The sequence below is a fragment of the Erpetoichthys calabaricus genome, chromosome 1 (assembly GCF_900747795.2).
Source record: "Erpetoichthys calabaricus chromosome 1, fErpCal1.3, whole genome shotgun sequence".
Taxonomy (NCBI): domain Eukaryota; kingdom Metazoa; phylum Chordata; class Cladistia; order Polypteriformes; family Polypteridae; genus Erpetoichthys; species Erpetoichthys calabaricus.
The window spans coordinates 204,505,435-204,524,060 of record NC_041394.2 but is presented as its reverse complement, the minus strand read 5'-3'; the positions used below and the strand labels follow the sequence as shown (position 1 = coordinate 204,524,060).

The 18,626-nt window shown below is 37.0% G+C and overlaps 1 protein-coding gene across 1 annotated transcript in view; it reads left to right on the top strand.

Annotated features, from left to right (window-relative positions):
• pnpla8 (patatin-like phospholipase domain containing 8) overlaps window positions 1-18,626 on the top strand; it is a 91,387-nt gene that overhangs the window by 32,049 nt on the left and 40,712 nt on the right. Inside the window, 5 exon segments of the mRNA XM_028811096.2 lie at window positions 6,112-6,206; window positions 7,700-7,871; window positions 9,824-9,881; window positions 17,040-17,123; window positions 17,125-17,235. Coding sequence (XP_028666929.1) covers window positions 6,112-6,206; window positions 7,700-7,871; window positions 9,824-9,881; window positions 17,040-17,123; window positions 17,125-17,235 — 520 coding nt within the window.

Here is an 18,626-nt window from a genome sequence, read left to right as displayed (position 1 = left end):
CAGGGTGGAAATTTGCTCCGAAAGGATCGATAGGTTCTTATCTGAACTGGTATGCACTTAGTTGTCATTGTCAATGTTGGAACAAATGACATCTATAAGGGCAGGCTGTCATCTTTGCAGTCCATATTTAAATTATTAGCCGATGAGCAGAACTAAAGGTAGTCCTTTCACAGCTCTACTTGAGGCATGTGCCAGTCCATGTGAGAATGAGGAAATTAAATGGTTTAACGTGTGGCTTAAACCTTTGTGTCAGATAGAATTGTATTGGTTTATAGGGCATTGGGATTCCTTTTAAAACAAACAAGACCTGTTCCGCCATGACAGATTACATGTGAACTGGAGTGGCAATGATATACGGTGGATACATATTAATAGGTTAATCACGGATTGTTTAAACTAGGCAATGGGGGACCTTGGAATTTAGGACGGGCCAGGTTTAGTTCTTTACATGATGAGTTGAACAGCAGTAACAGAGAAAAAATGTACAGCAAATTAATTTCTAGACTAGTGGTCTCAAACTCCAGTCCTAGAGGGCCGCAGTGGCTGCAGGTTTTCATTCTAACCTTTTTCATAATTGGTGACCCGCTTTTGTTGCTAATTAGCTCCCTTTTCTTTTGTTTTAATTGACTTGTTTTTTGAGATTTGTTCCCCAGAATTGCTTCATTTCTTTCCTTAAATGGCACCCAAACAGAAATGAAATGAGAAGTGAGTGAGCCAACAGAAGACCAACCAAGTCAGGGCCTCAAACTCCAAACAATTGCACTCCAACCAGTTGCTTAATTAGGCACCAAGTCTTGTTGTTAATTAAACTTGTTCTTTAATTCCATGGCTTGTTGCTGCTCTCATTGTGCAATAGCAGACATTTTAATTTTCTCTTTTCTAAGAGCACTGGTAAAATGTTTTAGAGACCTGAGAAGATCAGCATACCTGAGACCTTCACCTTTCTTTATTTTCAGATATTGTATGAGGGATACAGTTTGCTGGTCATGTTTTTGGCTCATTTTGTATCTCATTGCTGTTTCACTCCTAATTAAGGAAAAAGAAACAATCAAGGGGTGTGAGTCTACAAGAGCAAATCAATTAAAATGAATTCAAAAGAAGTTAATTAGCAGCAAAACCAGTTCACTATTTAAGAAAACGTTTACAATGAAATCCTGCAGCCACTGCGGCCCTCCAGGACTGGAGTTTGAGACCACCATTCTAGACCAAAGGTAAACTACCAAAGTAAACTAAGTAACACATTAAACATTGCTTGAATGTTAGGAGTGTCAAAAATAAAAAAGTAAGCTGTAGTTGTATGTAGCTGAGCATAAATATATAATAACAATAATATAAATGTAGCTTAATGATAAAGATGGGGATTTTTTTGTCTGTCAGTGTATATATTTTTTTTAATCATGGAGAATCTATTTCTATGGGTCTTGAACCATTTTTATCTACTTTGGCAGTTTATTTTTTATTTAGTTTTGTCCATCTTTTGTTTACACAATGAACAGAGACATGTTATCTAACTACAGTCACCGCCTAGGTGATGTCAGTAGAAGTTCACTATAAATATGCAAATGGTGCCTAGGTAGCATTATTCCTCCGTCGTATAAATGACAAATCTTTAGTCATAATTAGATTTGATCAAAGTAGGCCAAGTCCTACATCTTGTTTGTTACTTAACTCATTTTTGACTTTGATTTTTGGTTTGCCCTGTACTTTCTTTGTTCTTCCAGTTTTGACCTTTGACTGACCTCCACTACAATTTTAGTCTGGGTTTTTTATGTCCCAGTCTACATATGTATTCACAATAACCCCCAGAGATACCGTCTCAAAACAGGGAGCAGAATAGATGAATAAATATTTTTAGGAAAGATTGACTGAAAAGAAATGGGGGGGGGGGGGGGGGGGGTTGCTATTTATATGAAAGCTTTTAGGTGTGTTGAGAGACAGGGAGCAGTGGAACAGGTTTAAAAATGTTTTACATATTGAATCAACCCACAACCTCAGACATAGTATCATCCACCTCAACCCTAGGTTTAAAATGACAAACTTTTATTTTCACTGACTTCTTTCCAAGTGCAAAAAGCCTCAAATACCCCAATTATAAACAAATAAATGGTCTCCTTCACTTCCTTCCATTCCTCTAGATAGATAGATAGATAGATAGATACTTTATTAATCCCAATGGGAAATTCACAAGTTGACTCCCTGAGGTGAGCTCTTTTTTAATGTCAGATCAGGAAATGGTTCCAGTGTCACTGTATTGCCTGTTAGGAGTACTTCTGGGTCATGTGGACACCAGTATTGTCCTCCCCAGACGGTGCTCTCTGGAGGCAACCACACTCCAATTCCCATGCAACCCTGCAGGTGTCTTAACTAGAATAAGCCTAGAGGAACACTGCCACCTTCTGTGCAGCGGAATAAACCACTTTCAGCATCCACCTTCACCCAGTCCATCCATTATTCCCCGTTCCCAGTAAGGATGAAGATTGCAAGGTGTTTTGACCCAGTTGTGTCTCTAGTCATGCAGTCCTTTCATAATGGCCACCTGGCTGGGCAAGAAATCAGCCTCAGTACTGGTTGGGATGCCTGTCCTTCTTCCATGGTATTTACATTCATTATGTAAAGGACAAGTCCCTACCCCCCACTCACAAGTAGAAGCAATAAGAAATTTTTAGAAAGCTGTTTAACTCCAGTGCTAACCATAGGACATATGAGAGAATGAGGGAAATGATAGATACTAGGGAAGGTAAAAGGCAGTTAGGAAGGAATATTGCAGATAATGTGAAAAATGACCCAAAGATATTCTTTCAGTATTTTAGTAGGAGGTGAAGTGCATCAGGAACAGTGAAATGGGAAATCCCTCCAAAGTTGCATTTTTGTGAAGTTTTTACATGCGAGCAAATGGATAATCTTCCAGCAGTTACAGGGACTACTAAGTAGGTGCATCGTGTTTTGGAAATTGTAGAGGTAGAAGAACTGCTTGGAAGAAATCATTGAGTGCTTAAGGAGGTCATTAAGTACACATATAAACCTTTGACACATTATGAAAATAGTTGGGACATAATTTGAAAGTTATTGTCCACTGAGGAACTTCCTAAGTACTGGAAAGTTGCAAATATTATTGCATTATATAAAAAAAGGTGTTCAGGCAAGATCCAAGTAGCTATAGTAAGCTTAATGCATCACTGGTAAATTAAAGAAAGGAATTAAGGAGAAGATTGAGCAGCACATGGCAAGAATACGTGTTTGAGGGAACAGTCATCATGCAGGAGGTTGTGTTTTACTAATATGCTGGAATTTGAAAATGAAGAAACAGATTGGTGCATATGATACTATTTATCTGGATTTTCAGAAAGCATTTGACAAGGCCCCATAAGAGAGGTTGGACATTAAACAAAAGTGGGATTTCAAGGTGTAGTGCGTAGATGGGTACAGGAATTTTGAAAATACAGAAAGCAGAGGATTATGGTGGTAGGAACCTTATTAAAATTGGATGATGTTAAGAGTGGTGTACCTCAGGGATCAATGCTTCCACTGCTGCATTTTTATACATTTAAATGATCTGAATACAGACAACAAGCTGGTTAAATTTGTGGATGATACCAAGATAGGTGGATTGTCAGATAATCCAGAATAATTGAATTACTAACTGAGAATGGTAAACCGGATGGCATGGACGCAGGTACACGGCGATGGGACCATGAGACGTACTGCGCAGTCGCGTACAGCGCACGTCTCATAAACCACAAGCGAAGTCGTATCCACTGCGTACGAAGGAGTCACAGCCCAAAAACGAAAGAGCTCAACTGACGTGAATGAGAAATGAAGCAACAACGCGCCCATAGCTAACGACTACCGACACAGCCACACAAAAAAGAGGATTCTGCGCTGCAGCCCAGATTCAAACGGTCCCCACAGGTCCACAAAGATGGTACGGAGTGAAGGCGCAGGCGTCACCGCCATATTGTGAGTGGCACTACTGCGGAGTGAAGTTAGGAATAATGTGCTGCTTGAGATTGTACAAACCGCTGAACGCTTTACACCAAATTCAAACACAATACAGCTCAACGATACAAACACGAGCCCACCTGGATAAGATCAATGAACGCAGGCGCCTACAACGCGCATCTGAAACTTCGGAAGCACAGCAGGCACGGGTTCAAAACGAACGAGCTCGACTGACGGATATACAAACACGAGCCCGCCTGGATAAAATCAATGAACACAGGCGCCTACAACGCGCGTCTGAAATGCCGCGGGCACGGCTCCAAAACGAACGAGCTCGACTAATGTATTTCAGGATACCCAACACCGGGGGTAGGCGAGCGAAGTGAGCAGGGGGCGGAGCCCCCTTGTAATCCAGAATACATTGAATTATTACAGAGGAACTTGGATAGAATACTGGCTTGGACAGGTTTGTGGTAGGTGAAATTTATTGTAAGTAAATGTAAGATGTTACAGTTGAACAAATGATGGGTGGTCTAAAACTTGAAAGTACTGCTTATGAGTATGACTTGTAGTGGACTCATCACTATCACCTTCTAGATGGTGTTCAGAAGCCATTAAGAAGGCTAACAAAATGTTAGGCTATATAACATGCTATATATAGTACAAGTTAAAAGAGGTTATGCTTAAGCTTTGTAATCCCTCATGTGAGGCCTCATCTGGAGTATGCATGCAGTTTTGGTCTCCGGGCTACCAAAAATACGTAGCAGCACTAGAAAAAGCCCACAGCGAGCTGATTCCATGACTGCAGGGTATGACTTGTGGAAAGTTTAAAGAAGTTAAACATTTTAAGTTTAAAAAACAGAGATGAAGAGGTGACATGATTGAAGTGTTAAAAATTATAAGAGGAATTAGTACATTGAATCCAAGCTATTACATTCAAATAAGTTCAACAATAATTTGGGGATACAGTTGGAAACTTGTTAACAGTAAAATGTTGGGAAGTTTTTCTTCACCCAGTGAACCATAGTTACACATAAAATGAGTTACCAAGTAGTGTGGTGGAAAGTAGCACTTTAGGGACATTCAAAACTCAACTTGATATTAGTTGGATAGACTTGGTAAGTCTTTTTGGACTAAATAGCCTATTTCTCATCAAGCATGTTATAATATTCTAGTATTAAATGCTACTCAGTCAGCTGGGTGTTTACACTTTAATTTTACTTACTGCCAATTGTAGCAAAAAGAGGACTTCTCACACACACAAATGTGTGCTCCAGCATGCTCTGCAAACTCTCTGATATTTATTTTCACTCCCCAATTTACTTTTGGTGAAAATAGATGTGTAAAAATGAGAAATTCCCAGTTATAAATATCCGGAAACACTAGAACAACAACAAAAAAGGTAATATTTTAAATATTGTTTTTAGCTGCTGTAGTGAGTTTTTGTTGTTCCCGGGCAACACTGGATACTTCCATTTATATAAAATGAAAATCTAATCTCCCTTCTGAATTACACTTTAAATGTAAGCAGATCTTTCAGATTTAAAATGCCCTCTTTTTGCTCAAATTACCTGTGTGGGTGTGTGTGTGTTTTTAGGAAGAGGATGGTGGTCTTCATGGGTGTATCTGTAAAATATTCATCTAACGATCTTTTAAACCCACTTGTCCAGATTAGGGTTGCAGAAAAGCTGGAGCCTATCCCAGTAAGAATTAGACAGAAGGCAGGAATAGTCACTGGATGGGATACAAGTTCATCACAGGGTGAAGAAACACATGTGCCAATTTCGCATCACCAGTCCACCTAACCTACACGACTGATGGAGGAAGCCAGAGCACCTGGGAAAAAACCCATGAGACATGGTAGAAAGTTCAAGCTCCATTCAGGGAGCATTCGGGATGGGAACTCTGTCTTCCTTGCCATGAGGCAGTGGTGCTACTACTGCACCAGCATGCCACTCCCTCTAAAACCTCTTCCTCTAATTCTGTGTTCACTGCTCATCACTTTCCCTATTGCTTATCTCTATAAAAGTTACTACAGAATGCAACTTTAGTGTTAGTAAAAGATCCAGTTTCTCAGAATACCCCCTTGTTACTACTTAGTCTCCAATAAAAATGAAATGGCATCACACCAAATACTTACCATTTTTACATTTCTTTCTTTTCATTTTTCAGAGGTTTAGTTGCGCTGCAGACTTTGTATAAATTGGAGGAGCTAACAGGAAAGCCAGTTTACCAGCTGTTTGACTATATTTGTGGTGTTAGTACAGGTAAGTGTAGAAATTATCATGCACTTCCACCTTTATATTTTTACTGGAAGGCCAGTTAACCATTTTAACTTTATTTGATTACAGTTTATTTTTTACTTTCATAAAAATGTTAATGTAAGTTGAACTTAAAATTATATTTCACAAACTATAAAAATTATTCACGTCCTTAAAGTTCGTTAATAGGTTATAGTATGGGATATTTAAGTATTTAAGATTTTTTTGTCATTAACATAAAAAATCAAGTGAATAAAATGTTGCAGGTCCTTCTAAATTAACAATGAATAAAAAGACTGATTCCATATACATTAAGCCTGTTTACTATGTACAGCTAGATAAATTAGGGTTAAACAGAATGCCTTTAAAGGATGCATGATTAGTTAAATAGTGTCATTGTAGACTTCATCTATTGCAATTTATTTCATGTTAAACATAACCTGTTTTTCTTCTCCATTCTCTAAGATACAGTATGCTGGTTAGGTTGATTGACATCTCTGAACTCTCCTGGTTTCAGAATGTAGTCTAATGTCAGGTTCACAAACATTTTACATCACATGCATCTCCCTCTCTCTTTTGACTTGGACTACCCAAAAAGTAATTGTTTTAAGACCCTACTTGTTGGGGACATGTTGTCAGGAACCTGCCTCACTGGGTTTAGGAATGTCCTCAGCTTGGACCTTATTGCAACAAACCATTGCATATTTATTAGACAGTCCTTGGTTTGCAGTAATTCCTAATTCTCCAACATTGGTCTGTGTGGCAATGGTCAATGGGATGCTACTTGTTAATAAACAATCTTTTGAGGTAATTTACTCAATAATGCTAGCATGTTGTCTGTTCAAATAGAATAATCCTAACCTATGTATTCATTGTAATAAAATCCTTAAAAACAATCAATAAAAATAAATACTTATAAAACAAGAATGTGATTTACAATTTACAACACCTTATTTAGTTATGGAATTCTGTCAATTAATCATTTTTATTACACATTATAAAATACAGTATATTTGATATCTTAATCCAAGTGTTGCAGTGAATACTGGAACATTTATTAACATGAAGCATTGATGTCCATGATGGAATTAACAGTAATCTTACATATTAGGATGTCATGAGTGTTTTAATATGAATTAAAATTGTTTCATAATCTACCATATATATACGGAATCTAATTTTTGAAATCTACTTGATTAACCCCTTCAACACTGAACTTGGCAAGTGGGTAGAAAACTTACGGATAAATGGATAGTTCATTATATATTTTTATCATTTTTTTATATTAGAAGTACATTTACTAATAGTAACAAATAAATGAACAGGTTACTATTTTGCAGTACCATTTCTTATCACAAGATGGTAGCACAGTAGTGTTTATGTATATGTGTGTGTATATATATATATATATATATATATATATATATATATATATATATATATATATGCCACATAAATTGTCCTAACTATTTTGTCCAATTTATTGATTTACTTTTCAGGAGCCATATTAGCTTTCATGTTGGGAGTGTTCCAGATTCCACTTAAAGAATGTGAAGAGATGTACAGAAGACTGGGATCAGATGTATTCAAACAGAATGTTATTGTTGGCACAATGAAGATGGGGTGGAGTCATGCCTTTTATGACAGTGAAACTTGGGAAAATATTCTGAAGTAAGCCATAAAAGCAGAACCTGTTTTGAATAATTTTAGGGACGAAACAACAGATTTGCACTATAGATATTTTATGATACCCATAATATTGACAGTAAATGTTGGAAACACTGGGACTATGCATTACTGTACAGTATATTTAAATACGCAAAAGGTGATGTGATGTCCATTGCAGCTTTGTACAACATTGTTTCCAAAAGATAACCAATTATATTGGTTTGTGATATAACCTGCCTCAGAGAATGTCTAATTAGTTTAGAAGGGAACTGAAAATAATATTTCATTTTTAGAATGAGAATAAGCATGTGTTTATTATGTGTTATTTAATAACTAGTATTTGTATGAAATGCCTGAATTAGTATACTTTTGGCAGTTTTCCACAATAGTTATAAAGAAGTAGTTTCAGAAACAAGTAGTTATTCAATAAAGTAATCATTTAAATGGTTAAGATTTCTTTTCATTTCATAATAACAACTGTTCATATACATAATACTTTGTTGTTCTATGAAATAATGGTATCACATCCTTTAACATACACACTTAATTTTCAGTGTAATGTGTTCCGAATACCATTACTTAAAATGTTCAATTACATGTTGTGTCACCTAAGACTTACATTATATAAGTTCAATTCAGAGAGCTTTACCAATTGTAACTGCTGATCTTGTCACCAGACCATGTCATTTTACACATGTGATAGTTGCTGGCCAAGTCAAATTTAGCGACTGCATGACAACTATCCAGCACAATTATTCTTGCACATTTTTCTGACAGCCAGTACCAAGAAGCTGGTACTGTATGAAAAGTTAACAGGTACGCCGAGTTCAGTGACAGTCTGTTCTGTTTTCTAGTATGTTATGGTACACAAAATATGAAGCATCAAACAGTCTTTCCTACAGGTCCTATGAGCCCAATCACTTAAAGAAATGGACCCCGCTACCACTTAAAGGAATGTCCCAAAACTATTTCTCAATTCAGCTACATCTCCCTTTTTGCTGTATGAACAAAATACTAGAACTCAAAGTAGAAGCCCTTGTCCTTGGTCACCTGATACTTTAGTAGCACTTCAATGGTTGTGTCTCCATGGCAGCTCTTCGGCTTCTTGTTCGCGTAAAGGGATAACATAGCCTCACTCCTTTACATTAGAGACTTTATGCTGTCCCTTAATGGTTTGGAGTATCTCCTGATAGGGTGCCCTTTGCTTTCACATGTCAGTCAGCAAGCCTTTTTTCCTCATGCCAGCCCCACATGTCTTAGCTGTGAGGCACTACAATATCTGTAAGCCTGAGTAAATCTTTTCAGACTTTTAACTAGCTGCCACTGTTTCTCAATTTTACTGGTACCTTCCTCTTTTCACTTCTAGGGCACCACATATGAGAGGCCTGAGTGTTGCACTCCATGCCAGTGAGAGTCTCTTTGAGGAGGTTTCTCATGGAAACTTCAATTAGCCAACTACCTACCTTAGCTACTAACAATATCTTGCCAGCTAGGCATTCTTTGATACTACTGTATTTTCAGTGACTTTAGAAAGAAAAAAGGAATGTTTGAAATTGGTCCATAATCATAAATGTGTGAATGTGATGCTTTCTTGCTTGGTTTATTGTTCCTTTTACACCATCATCCTCCTCTCATTCTTTGGTAAAACTATTTATTTGGAAGATTATTAATCAAAAATAACTTTTACACATATTATGCAGTACAGCTTGGAGTAAGCTGATTATATCAATAAATGTCTAAAAGTAAGTTTTGAAGTAGTGGTAAGTTTATAAAATGTTATTTATATGCATATGATCTTCATCTGAAAAACATTAAATTTTTCAAGCTTTTATTGTTTGTTTTATGTGTTTGTATTTGTTGTTATAACACAAATTAGAGAAAAGGATAAAACACAGTAGTACTTATATCTTTGTTTAACTTGCTACATTTATTTGTTTCTTTCTATTTCCTTACAGAGAGAGATTAGGTTCAGGTCTTATGATAGAAACGTCCAGAAATCCACAATGCCCAAAGGTGAGAGTGGAATCTTCAATAAAACATACATCATTTAGCAATAACTAAAAAAAAATCAAATATTGGTACTGAATCTTTGCCCATTTTGTTTCAATGTTATGTTTCAGCTGGAAAAAATGACACATCTCAATATAGGAAATAAACATATGGTAGCATTAATAAAAATAAATAAATAAAATGTATTATTATTGTTATAAATCATTAGTCACAAATATGTCAGACATTTGAAGCATTAATAAGAATTACAGAGATGTTGTATTAAATCATACTAATGACAAAGTCTTGCTACCAACTGATCTGAGAGTCTGTTCAATTTTCATGATCAACAGAGTATAATTTAGTTAAAAAAGAGATTTTTTTGCCTGTGTGAACTAATATAAAGGGCAGCACGGTGGCGCAGTGGGTAGCGCTGCTGCCTCGCAGTTGGGAGATCTGGGGACCTGGGTTCGATTCCCGAGTCCTCCCTGCGTGGAGTTTGCATGTTCTCCCCGTGTCTGCGTGGGTTTCCTCCAGGCGCTCCGGTTTCCTCCCACAGTCCAAAGACATGCAGGTTAGGTGGATTGGTGATTCTAAATTGGCCCTAGTGTGTGCTTGGTGTGTGGGTGTGTTTGTGTGTGTCCTGCGGTGGTTTGGCACCCTGCCCAGGATTGTTTCCTGCCTTGTGCCCTGTGTTGGCTGGGATTGGCTCCAGCAGACCCCCGTGACCCTGTGTTCGGATTCAGCGGGTTGGAAAATGGATGGATGGATGGATGAACTAATATATTAATGAACTAAAATGTTGCCTTTAATTGACTATAAAGCTGATGTTAAAAAATAAGGTACGCAGTATATCAGTTAGTCACTTTTTCTTTTGTTTAAGAAAGTTTAGTTTACAATTTGTTTTATTGTTTCTCCAGTGAAAAAGTTAATTAGTTAAAGGAGCATATTTTAATGTCCATATGTACTAAAGCACAATTTAAAAAAAAAAAAATTTAAACTCTGTGAAAATGTCCCATAAAGCCCATTGTGTAGATGTAGCATTTTATTGCTTCTTCCAGTCTCATTTAGTTTATAAACAACGTTTAGTCATTTACTAAATAATTAATTACACAGTAATTTTCTAACCTACTCAAAGCACTTTATATAGACACAAAGGAACCACTTAATCCACCATCAATGTGTATCATCCACCTGGGTGATGCAACAACAGCCATTTTTGCACCAGTATGCTCACCACATATCGAGAGCTAAAGGGGTGAGAGTGATAATTAGTGAGAAAGGGACAGGAAATGATTAGGGGGCCAGATTGACCAGGTCATAGTAGGGAATTTAGCCATGACATAGGGAAACACCCTACTATTTTTCAAAGGATGCTCATGGATCTTTTATGACCACAGAGAGTCAGGACCACAGTTTTATATCTCATTCAAAGGGACAATGCCAATTTTTACAGCACAGTGTCCCCATTTCTATAGTGGGAATTAGGATTCACACACATACCACATCTCTTTTCTAGCAGCAATCCAAGCTTATGCTGGATGGTCTCCCAAATAAGTACTGGTTAACACTAGAATTACCAGAGTCTACGAAAAAACTCGTAGATCCGGCCCACCTTAAAACCGTTCTCACCTCTCTTTTGTCTTCTAAATGTGCCGATTTGGAGGAGCAGCGAGCAGCCGGCTATTCCGTCCCCCACCGTCGCAGAACGTTCACTAAGTTTTTCCAGCTCATGGCTTGTTTGATTATCTGGGAGTGACTGAACTGCTGCAGTTTTAGAATAGAAATAATAGATCGCTATTTGGAATACATGCATTTCAAGCGTGTTCCGTTTCTACAGTAATCTGTGTAAACACATTGCTAAAACAGAAACTTTTTCATATTTTAGTAATAAATGTTACAAAATGTAGAATGTGTAAAGCCCGAGTTCCTAAGATCAAATAAACACTTCCACAAAAGCTTCACACACCATATAACAGTTTCTGTGGCGTAGCGCGCTAAGATTTGCTTCTCAGACCAAGTAGCTTTACTCTGCCTCACAAACATGAGTTCAATTCCCCGCTGGGGATAAAGTGTTACTTCTTTTTTTTGTTTTTAACCTCAAACGGACATAAAATTTGTAAATTGGTATGCACTGTCAGTTAATGAGATCGTTATATTTTCATGTGGGATGCTCCTTTTAAAATATTTTTTTAACAATTGAGACTGCAATTAACATGAACAACTGTCCTTATAACTTATTTTTTTCAAGATCCATAACACACAGACAGACAGAGCACTGCGTAATACAGAGACAGACAGGCAGAGATATACAAACAAACAGGGAAGGCACATGTACTGAAAGAAAAAAAAAAAATCAACATGTGCGTTGTTTCTGTAGCACTGAATGAGCTCACCCGCTCTAACATCACCCCTCCCCCGATCTGGCTCTCTAAGTAACAGCGCAAGTACAGACGCAAACCAAGTGTAATCAAGAGTCCTGGTTCGATCCCCACTCACTCCTATATTTGCCGTTTTCAGTAGTAAGCTGCTCTTTTTGTTAATATTATACAGTACACACATGCACTTCATTTGTGTCTGTACTTGCGCTGTTACTTAGAGAGTCAGATCGGGGGGAGGAGTGATGTTAGAGCGGGTGAGCTTATTCAGTGCTGCAGAAACAACGCACTTGTTGATTTTTTTTTTCTTTCAGTACATGTGCCTTCCCTGTTTATTTGTATATCTCTGCCTGTCTGTCTCTGTATTACGCAGTGCTCTGTCTGTCTGTGTGTTATGGATCTTGAAAAAAATAAGTTATAAGGACGGTTTGCTGACTTGGAGCACCACTGCCTTACTGTGCCACAGAGACGCGAGTTCGATTCCCAGCTTTGAAGAAAGTGATTTTTTTTTTCCTCAAACGGACATTGAATTTATAAATTGGCATGCACTGTAAATCGTTAACTTTAAAATGTCAATCACGGTTATTTTTCTGTTGTTTAATTCATGCTTTTTTACTTAGAGTCAGAACAGGAGCTTTTTCAGCTTATTCAGCTTCTGATCTGACTCAAATAGCGCCAGTATAACTTCACACCCAACCTGACGCTGTTCGTTTTCAAATAATATTGCATTACTTCGACGATGTTTTCTGATTGGTACTATTCGCGTCATAAAATGATTTCTTCAAAACGTCACATATATTTGTCTCTTTCTTTTTTAAAATGTGCGTTGTAGCACTCAGCAACTGGCCACCTGCATGTTCTTGCGCACACTAAATCAGACAGCGCTATATGCAATCATCAGATTCAAATGTTAAGTTATATAGCACAGAATGGAAATCAGCAGTTCTTAGCATTCCACCACGCAAGCTGTCATATCAACCGCCTACTGTAACTTGCTTTCTTTTTTCTTCGGTTATAGTCTTGAATAAAAGTGCACTTGTTTTGTTATACTTTTACATCAACATATGTTCCTGTGTTTGAGCTACATGGGCATGCTCAAAAAATACGCGTGTAATGCCACGAAAAGTGCATGCAGACACTTCAGTTCGCAAGCATTGGTACGACAATGCAGTCACAAGTACACTGCAGAGCTTTGGCGCATCTTTATGTGAAAACAGCAGTGTCAGATGGGGAGTGTCTGATGATTGCATATAGCGCTGAAGTTACTGCTCTTTACTATGCTTTCCTCTGCATGTCCTGGAGTACAAAAGAAACAGCATACAGCAACACGTGGGGACTGGCAATACTGGGGGAAAAAAACACGCGGTCGTATGTATCGTGATACACTGCAGAACTATAGCGCGTCTTTATGTAAAAACCGCAGTGTCAGGTTGGGGGCGGTAGGGATGGATCCTGAACGCGACTGAGACAATGAAAAGTGAATTTAAAAAAAATAAAGCTAACCTTTACAAATATCATAAATTACACCAGCTGTTACAGACTGAAATCAAATGTATCTTTTTATTCTAAAATAGTGAAAATAAGAACACTTCTCAAATGGGAGTTGCGCAGGATCGAACTCATGACCTTCTGATGCGTAGTCAGCGACTGATACTGTTACGCCACGGAAGCAGGGATAGTTAATTCATATCAATGTCTCACACTAAGGCGGGTTTTTTTGGCGGTGGCTTTTTTTTGTATCTTTTGTGAAAGTGTGTCTTTGATATTTGGACTTCAGGCTTCATACATTATATAGTTTATGCCTACATTTTGTCAATTGCTACTAGAATATATAACACGTTTCTGTTTTAACAATGTGTTTACACAGATTACTGTAGAAATGCAACACATATGAAATGCGTGTGTTTCAAATAACAATCTTATTATTTCTACTCTAAAACTCCACTTCACTCCCAGATAATCAATCAAGGCAAGAGCTGGGAAAAGCCTGTTTACGTTCTAAGTCGTTGGGGGGATGGAATAGCCGGCTGCTGGCAGCTTGTCTTTATCAGTACATTTAGATGACAAAAGACGCTGGCGGAGAGGTGAGAAAGGTTTTAAGAAGCGATTTAAGGTGGGCCGGATATACGAGTTTTTTCGTAGGCTCTGGTAATTCTAGTGTTAAGCCCAAACATGCTTAGTTTCAGGTAGACTACCTGTTCTGAAGTGGAAATGGTATTGCAAAACCACCTCTGTAAAGCATCTCCAAAGTCAAGTCTAATTATTTATAAACATTTTTCAAGGTTCCCTTGCAAGGTTTTTGCTGAAAATGTAGTTTTTTCATTGAGGAAGTTGCAATGTTTTCTAGTCCGCTGTAGAAGGTTTTCCAAAACTAGAAAAACTAGCAGATGGGTGGTATAATGAGTATGGATACATCTGTTGCCTGAGGAACACAGGCAACTGTATAGACTTTGAGGATGCACGACTGTGTTGTCTTGCATTGTATAATAAACCATCATTTATTAAAATGCAATTCAGTGAAGTTAACATGTGTAAGCATTGATACTGCTAAGCAGAATTTAAACCCAATTAATAATTTAGAACAAAAAAGATTCTGAAATAACATACAGTATAGCTACAGATTTATAATATTTACAGATTTACAGTATTAAGAGTTTTACAGATTGCAGATTTACAGTAATAATTAAAATGTTGCTGCAGATTTATGCTTTTTGACAACCTAAATATGGAAAGATTGTAAAAGTTTTAAATACCTGCTTGGCTCTTTAAAGTATTTTGTTCAATGTGGAACATATACTTATTTAAATAATAAGCAATTAAGTAATAAACCACTGATTCTCTTTTTAATTTATGTGTTTCTCATTATAGCGTAGTAAACATATGTTTTTAACTTTGAAATTAAGTAGTGGCAGGAAGACTAAAATGAGGAAAACACCACGTTGCCAAAGAAAAAAAATATACAGCAGTCCCTAAAATTATCTTCAGCTTCTTCCTAAAAACGAGAGCTAACATGGCTATCCTGACCAGAACTCAGAAGAGCTTATTTCATCCCCTAATTGTGTCTACCCAAAATGCAAGAAATATAGCACTGTCATAAATTTGTTTTACCCCATCAGCATTCTGACTCTGTTCACTGACGTGCTGTTTGTTTTTGACAAGTTTGGATGCCACCAGTTTTTAAGGCTGGATGTTATTCCTGAAGTTCCTGAAAGTAACCTTACTTAGTTACCTTTTGCAACAAGCATAGACACAGTAAACCTCTCCATGCTCCATTACCTTGGTGCATGTAATTAATGCTAATGGTTTCGCCACTGTTTTTATGTATGCTTTTTGCAGTTAGATGGTAAAATCTCACTGTAGATACGTGATACTGGCCAGCACATATCATACATACTGCCATTCTTGAATGCTGTTCTCAGGTAAAATAGTCTATGATGCTTTCACTCTATAAATCAGTGAAATGTCAATTTTTTTATATAATCTGACTTTAGTTGATATGGAACATAAATGTGTGGCTGTATTTTTTGTAATGTTGTATATATATAACATTACATTTTTATTCCATGTGACTATTCTTTCTGTTTATGCCTACTTTGTGAAAAATCTTCTAAAACTAAATAGGATATTATTCCTTTCTACCTGTACAGTAGAAGACACCTCACTTATTTTGCCATGTGTGTACAGTCCTGGAATTGGGATCCAGACATCCTTACACAGTTAAAAAATATCTGCTCCACAGCAAAAGCAGCCAAGCTGTCCTAATTGCATACTGCAGAGGAATCTTTAGCACCATAAAATGAACTAAGTCCAGAAATGCAGAGAAACGTTGTGCTTTGTTATCGTCAAAGTGCATAAAATGTCTGCTCACCTTTCCTGGCAGATTGTGAGCTAGAGGCTCACTGCTGTCCTGCTGGAAAAATTAAGTAATTAATTTGATGCCAGCCCTTTGTACTCAGTGCTTTGTTAGGCTGCACTGATGAAGAGCAAAAGAAGTAGAATTTCAGTTCACATACCTTTTTACAAAATTGTCTCTAAAATTAATTTTGCATGTATTTTTTTAAAATGCAGAATTTTACAGATTTTTAAAGTTTTTTTTTTGAGCAGAAAGCAAGAAATAATTCTTCTTAAGAGTTATTGCATAGCCAAACTGGTGTCTTTTTCCTTGGCTGCTTACCTGCACCGCCATGAAGTTCCATGGCTATTTCCATGCCACTCCATGTAATATTATTCCTCTATTGTCTGCACATCCATACCAGTTTCACCTCACAGTTACCATACTGTTGATAACATCATCTATACTCGGTTTACCTAACACTAAGCCAACCCAACCCAGAATTCTCCTGGAGGCTTACTGGTGGCCACAAACCCAGTCCACTGGAATTTAGCATCTGTGAAGTATTTGCAGCTAAGTTTTCTCTAGCCCCTCCACCTTTCCATAAAAAAAAAAAATCATCCTTACCCAAAACAGGAAAATTGAGATCTATTTTTGGTAGTCATGCTTGTAGGTTGTGTTTGCCTGTAAATGCCTAATGACTCAATGAATGTTGTGTAGCCTTGTTAATCTAAGTACAAACAGTTGAGTTGCCCACATGGCAAAAATTTGGTGCTAGATATTGTGACATTTGGGAGATGAGCCTTGGTAGTGTAGTTTTCTCATTTGAATTATTAAGAAATGTTTGCTGTTTTTTTTTAGCAAAATGGTATGTATTCAGCATCCTTCTGTTTCACTGTGGTAAGAAATAAAATTAGTATGTGATTTGTTTGAAATTTTAATAAAATCTAAAATATTTTTTCTTTCCACAAGGTGGCAGCAGTAAGCACAATTGTAAATAGAGGGACACCTTTAAAAGCATATATCTTCAGGAACTACAATCTTCTCCCTGGCACAAAAATCACATTATTTAGGTGGCTGTCAGCATAAACTTTGGCAAGCTCTAAGAGCATCATCTGCGGCTCCAGGCTACTTTCAAGAATATTCTCTAGGCAGCTATCTTCATCAGGTAAATTGTGAAACAATCTGTTGTATTAAAAAGGCAATGTGGACTAATTAGGGCAGTTTATCAGTTTCTCATCCTTTTCATAGGCTTTGACATTGATTTACTATACTGGTATTGGTACAGTATAATCTATGCATCATTGTGCTAAACTTATAAACTACATGATGACTGAAATAAGACAAATAAAAATAGCCTTTAAACATAAACTGTAAGAAAAATCTTCACACCAAATATTGATCTTTCTGAATTGTATAATGAATGTCACACATTTCAATAAAAAAGTGAACACTGTACAGTATGTTACATCATTGTGATGAACCTGAAAATTGCACATGGCGTGCTGTACAATGACTGACCATGTGGTCTGACCCCCAAAGGCCATACAGAAGACAATTTCCCCTTAATAAAGTATAGTAAATCAAGCAAATCAAATCAGAATTATTCTTGATAATATAACCCACACCAAAACAGGAGTGTGCTGTAGCAGTTGTTTGTGCACACATATTTTTTAATTCATTCTAATAGTTTGTACAGGCAAGATGGTAAGTATACAAGTACAGAATTTGTTTATTTGGTGTTTGGGGTGTCTTTGCGCTAAATTGCTGCTCAGATTGTGCTGTATCTTTCTATATACCACAGTAAAAAACTGTCATTATTTAAAATCTGAACATTTTTTGCAAAATGTGTTAAGTGTAGCTGTTTGTTTTTTTTTGTTGCACTCAATTTAGTTGCTGTTTGCTGTACATTCTCTAGTGTTTTTGTGCCTTTTTTGTAATACAGAGACCAAAACTGCACACAGTACTCCAGATGAAGCCTCTCTAATTTCCCTTCACTTTTACTTCACAAATCTGGCTGTATAACCTTGCATCGTATTAACCTTTTTAACCTTCTGCACTTATCTGGATGAAGACAGTCTACCACTACTCCTGGGTCCTCATTAATTCTACATCTAAGTTTCAAACCACCCACTGTGTACTCAAGTCTAACATTTGTACTTTTTGGATGTAAATATTTATATTCTGTCACAAATCAGCTGAAGCCTGTAATCTGTACAAGCCCTTCTTTAATGATTAGACTGGTTCTATATTATTTGCTGTTCCATCAAATTTAGTATTACCTGCAAACGTAACCAGCCTGTTATTAATATTCTTATTAGGATCATTTATTGATATTTAAAAGAGCAATGGTCCCAGCACTAAAGCTTTCTGAAAACTGACAGTCCTAGAAACTGCTGGCATGTTTTTAGCTTCTCCACATGTGAAAACTTCAGAACAAATTTAGAACATTTGTTATTTCACTGTCTGTATATTTTAGTGTGCCCTTGCTGTTCCTAATATACTTTACTTCCTCCTCGTCTCTTCCTTTACTACTGAAATACTTAAAGAATCTCTGAG